General features: G+C 38.5%; 1 protein-coding gene across 1 annotated transcript; it reads right to left on the bottom strand.

Moving 5' to 3' along the window:
- Nucleotides 1-735: 735 nt before the first annotated feature.
- On the bottom strand, nucleotides 736-1,767 carry LOC129778152 (RWD domain-containing protein 4). Its single transcript, XM_055784886.1, has 3 exons — nucleotides 1,523-1,767; nucleotides 1,348-1,457; nucleotides 736-1,272 (listed from the first exon to the last, which is right to left on the bottom strand). Exons 1-3 carry the CDS (start codon nucleotides 1,628-1,630, stop codon nucleotides 870-872), a joined length of 621 nt encoding a protein of 206 aa, XP_055640861.1. The 5' UTR covers nucleotides 1,631-1,767; the 3' UTR covers nucleotides 736-869.
- Between the last annotated feature and the right edge of the window lie 3,576 nt (nucleotides 1,768-5,343).

Genomic DNA, 5,343 nt, shown 5'->3' with positions numbered 1-5,343 from the left:
GCGCGTCAAGATGGAGGGCGCTTCCTAATCGGTTCACGTCTCGACAGGTGAGAAACCCCGCGAGGGTGACTGTGACGGGTTGCGCGTCAAGTTGGAGGGCAATTCCTAATCGGTACACGTCTCGACGGGTAAAAGGAAGCCTGTGCTGCGGATGTGCGTGGCGGAGTACAACGGAAACGTAAATGAGATGTATAGAGAAAAAGGGAAGGATCAACGCTAGTTAGCGTTGAAAACTCGTGAAGTGCATGAGCACAGCCGCCCCCTGAAGTAGTCGCCTAGATGTGGTCCCGGGGGGAATGAGGCTACGAGTAGAGGGCTTGGTTTTTGTGGGTGCGATCCCCACTCGACGTCTGGGTTATCCCTTCCCAGATAAGGCTGGAAGAGCGTTCCTCACCTCTATAAAAAAAAAAAAAAAAAAAAAAAAAAACAGTCTGATAAGTGAATTGATCTATTTACGTGTGCTTTGCTCTTCTCTCACAAACACTATTACCACATTTTAACACGTGGGTTTACCGCTACTACTACAATGGCTACCTTCACCTTAAACAGTCAGATAATTTTGATTGAGCTGAGGCAAGAACTCAATCGTCTCCTGATTTATACATGAAAAAAACATTCTATAATTACTTTTTTCGCAGAATTCCATCAATTTCAACAGTGGTTTGATCAAAAATATGGTCTGGAATATCATGGATTTCTTAGCGCACGAAAAAAATATACTAAGATATAGACAAATATATTTTCTTTTCATTTATTCCTTGTTACAAAATTTAGTCAACAATATTTGCAATTGCTGGAGTTAAAGGATCAAAAAGACCACCATCACTCACCGCTTCCTTCGTAGTTCGTAACAAGACAAAATTCAGTGTTCACTCGCCTTTTCCTCCAGTCTGTGACAAATGTTTCACAATGTCCACCCAGTCCCAACCTCTAGGCCGATTACCCTTTTTATCAACACGGTCCCATTGCTTTCGTTTTTGTGCCTTAGTTAATTGTTCCTTTTTCTGGCCGCCGCCACCACCACCTCCAGCAGTAGAGCTAACTTTTGTCCCCCGTTCGTCTGGGTCTGCGTCACCGGAGTCCTCCTCGTCATCTTGGTGGTTTGTCCCGATAACCTGCTGGTCAACACCGCTAGTCGCGCAATCATCCACCAGTAACTCCTCTACTTTATCCTTAAGGCACTCGAGCAGGGTATAAGTCATCCCACAGCCAAGCCACTGCTCGCCTTCTTCCTTCAAAATTGAGATTATTTTGTCTTTGACTGCACGGGATCTGTAAAGCAGAAGTAATCCTCAAATCAAAATGCATTCCTTTCGACTTTGCAATTCTCACACGATCAAAACTTACATGTTCCGATTGTAAAACATATCCACGTTGATATTCGGAAGCTCGTTAGGGTAGTTCTCATTCCAACAGATTTCCAGCAGAAATGATTTACCGCCCTCTTCCTCACCATACTGTTATCGTGTAATATATTGTCTATCATTTTAGAAAATTATTTTTACGTTTTGAAATTGGTTACCTTATACTGATAGGTTTCCGTATTGATCTGTTTAAAGGAACTATCACCCTCATAAATAGAAATAAGCGCTTCGCGCTCTTCGAGCTGCATTTCCTTCGTTTCCGACATGACGGACTGTGTTTGTATCAATAATTATGCACGAAAATTGCTCAGTACTGCATTACTGCTAAGTGTTTATCTAATAAATATGCCAGTTTACAACGAGGCAGTACAGATCGTACCAGTATCATTACAAAACAAAAACATCGGGGGCAGACAGCATTTTGACAGAAATTAAAAAAGGACAGCAGGGCTGCCCTACAATTGCAGGGGTACGACTAAAACGTCAAATCCCTCATATTGCCAGTGTACCCAATATTGCTGCGGTTTACTGACATTTTGGTTCAATCAATTACTGTTGTTTACAACTCGGTCCGGTTATATAGTCGAATAGTGGCTAACTTTAAACTCCATGTTAAATGTGAACACCTCCATGTGAAACCGAAATATGAAAATCGCTCATGCAGTTAGAATAAAGCAGCGCATTTTTCGATTTCAATCCTCGTAAATGATATGTTGATAAACAAATGACGCCATATTGATTTTGATTTTGGGTAGCCTATATTCAATTGATGTCTAACCCCTGCACAATTGGCGATCTAACGCAAAACGTAAACGATCAGCGAGACATCTGGATTTTATTTTTGAACTAAGAAAATGATGATAATGTAACCTAAAACTCAAAAACAAATCACGTATATTTTACTTCCGGGCTTTCCAAGGTAGTTCTCACCTGCAGGAACCATGCATATTTCAACTTGTTTTTGATTGTGCTCTCGAATTTCCTTTTTTGATTCAACCACTGTCAACATTCGTACAGTTTTTACTACTGAAAGAGGTAAGAAAATAACATGTTATATATAAAATTGCGCAGAATTAAATTTCTTCCAAACTCATCGCAATCAGATAATCTTCTATGATTATAACATTGTAATTTATGGAAAGAACTATAAACCTTCCATAAGCTCACATAGCAAAATTTAAAACCATCATCACTTTCACCGCAGCGCCGCCTAGGTGTAGATTTGTACGTTAGATCGCCAATAGGATTAATAGCGGAGTAATAAACTACGTAACAAGCATAGCCAGCTATAAAACTAAACAGAATCCTATACGAGATGATATGCGAGAATTGCGGGAAATAGAAACGATAATTATGGAGGAGTACCCAGCAAACATTAAGTCGTATGAATAGCTATAATTGGAGGCGATATACATACAACCAAGACACATTTGTATGATATATGATGCAGATAACTAGCATATACACACAAAAGTGGAGGCGATATACGTATATGCCATATTTTGTACGTATATAAAGCCGTATATAACGATATGCGATGCTTTCTGGACTGATATGCGATTTGATACGACAACGTTACCACTCAATCCATCGATGACATGGAAAATCCTGTTTTTGCATTTTATGCGATTTCATTTTATGCGATTATGATTTGGTACGAAATGATATGTAACTATCATGTGCAAAGTTATACGATTTAATGTTTGCTGGGTAGTCTCTAATTTTCAGGAAAAAACAATTGTGATAAAACTGTTTTTTGTTCGTTTTTTAATATACATTCAATCGTTCGCTCGAATCGTGCGTTACACAAATAAAATAGGTAATATTGGATTATACGAAGAGATCGCGCTTATTACCAGGAAAAAATAGAAGCATAATTTTATAGGTACACTTACATTTATTTAATAATACAGGAAGTTACATTTGATTCGACATGCCGAGGCATCACTCAGAATCGCATTGGAGACGATTTTTACATGTAATTGGACATTTGCGATGACAGTGGTACAATGTCGACGTCTGGTGGTGACTTTCAATGTGGGGCCATAATGTGGGCCCGAACTCGATATTTAAAAATGTTCAATTAGACGTAAAAAGGTCCAATTAAACGTGTCGCATCACAGATCTGTCCAATTAACTCTAGAGGCGAATGAACTGAAAAGTTTAAAACCTCTATAATTCATCACGTTCGTTCGTTCGTCCAATTAGCTAGATATCGAATTGGATGTAACTTTCTGTATATACACTACTCTGCCCCACAACTTGGATCATACAGTTCACTTCACTTCTTTGTTTTTAAGATGCTTTAAACTATTCAGTTCATTCGCCTCTAGGTTCGATAGAGAATCTATTTTTCAAGTGTATTTTGCTTGAAAAAAAATTCTTGCAACTTTTTTTCCCATGCTGTCAGTTTTTTTCATGCTGTCAAACGTTTCTCCTATAAAAGGAGCAAATGTTTTCGTGACTCGGGCTTTGTTTATTTATCTTCGGCGACCGAACTAGAATTGAAATACATGTTGTAATTTGGGTAATTCGTATTATTAGTTGTTTTAATGAAAGAAAAATGTTCAAATAATATAATTCTAGTGTTCACAATAATAAAAACTAACATTTGGCGAGAAGAGAAATTGAATTACAATTAAGTTAAAAGATGCTTAGAAGTCAATAATTCTGAAACTTCAGAATCTACCAAAATGTCAGTTGTACTTTTATGATTTCAAACGCTAGCATTAATTGATTAAAAAAAGCTGTTCATCCATTTTATTTAATTCGATTATTTTATTATAACAAAAGTAACTTTTTCTCCTCCTGTTTATTGGATTTCTTTTGACATTTCGATTGGATTCTTTTTGACCACCAATTTGATTCTATCCGCATGACCCAGGTAATATCAAAGTAGTAAATTACATTTAATACGACATGCCGAGGCACCACTCTGTGTCGCATTGGAGGCAACTTTGACCTGTAATTGGACATTGGCGATGAGAGTGCCACAGTGTCGACGTCTGGTGGTGACATTCAATGTGGGGCAATAATTTGGGCCCCGAACTCGATTTTCACAAAAATGTTCAATTAGAAGTAAAAATGTCCATTTAAACGTGTCGCATTACTGGTCTGTCCATTTAGCTTAATGTCGCATTAAATGTAACTCACTGTATAGGATTTATTCATGCTCCTAATCGATTAACAACATGTCTGGGTTCGGTCCCAGCTGGCGTTGTTTCTGTGGCGCCTCGGCTCATGAGTTGCTGAGTCTGATAGTTATAATCCAGGTGGAGTCGTCTGAGTAATGATTAAATGGTCTATCACAGGTTACCGTGTAAAAGTTATGTATTATTTGAACACCAGCTATATTACTTAGAGTTGTTATGCATTGTGATTCTTAACTATCTTTATGCAATAATATGAAATTGTGCCTCGATCGATATTTCCGCAACGCATCGCGTATTTATTATGCTATTCATTCATTCTTGTGAATCAGAATAGTGAGTAAGCCTGATGTTACTCATGAGTAAAATTGTATACATCGTATCAGAATCAAAATGCAAAAAACAAAATGCTCATGAATTTCTGCCACTGGCCCCAAATTTATATATGCTTGTTTTATTAATGCGTTACAATTTTATCCATCTGCAGCTGCTGCAAACAGGGCGTTCTATGAATTGTGTAACCTGCTGAGGTCCCGCAGTTTTCAAATCAACACAAAACTTGCTATGGCCATGAAGCATGGACACTGAAAGAGGCTGACAGGAGAGCTCTTGGTGTCTTGGAGCGTAGAATCTTACGGTCCATCCTCGGCGGCGAAGTTTAAGACGGTGTATGGCGTAGACGCATGAATCGTGAGGTATACCAGGCACACAAATCGGCGGATATAGTAAAGCGAATAAAACAGCTACAGTGAGCTGAGCATGTAGCTAGAATGTCGGATGAGCGATCAGCAAAGGCTTCATTTAGCAAGAATCTCGATAGAGGTCGTAGA

Source organism: Toxorhynchites rutilus, chromosome 3 (assembly GCF_029784135.1).
Source record: "Toxorhynchites rutilus septentrionalis strain SRP chromosome 3, ASM2978413v1, whole genome shotgun sequence".
Lineage (NCBI taxonomy): Eukaryota > Metazoa > Arthropoda > Insecta > Diptera > Culicidae > Toxorhynchites > Toxorhynchites rutilus.
Note: the sequence above shows the minus strand (reverse complement) of the source record. Positions and strands in the feature narration are given on the sequence as shown.

Excerpts from the sequence above, each read along its gene's own strand:
- LOC129778152 (XM_055784886.1), bottom strand. The coding sequence starts at position 1,630 with ATGTCGGAAACGAAGGAAATGCAGCTCGAAGAGCGCGAAGCGCTTATT. Across the intron at positions 1,458-1,522 it reads CGGAAACCTATCAGTATAAG|TATGGTGAGGAAGAGGGCGG; the intron begins GTAACCAATTTC and ends ACACGATAACAG. Across the intron at positions 1,273-1,347 it reads ATGTTTTACAATCGGAACAT|ATCCCGTGCAGTCAAAGACA; the intron begins GTAAGTTTTGAT and ends TCTGCTTTACAG.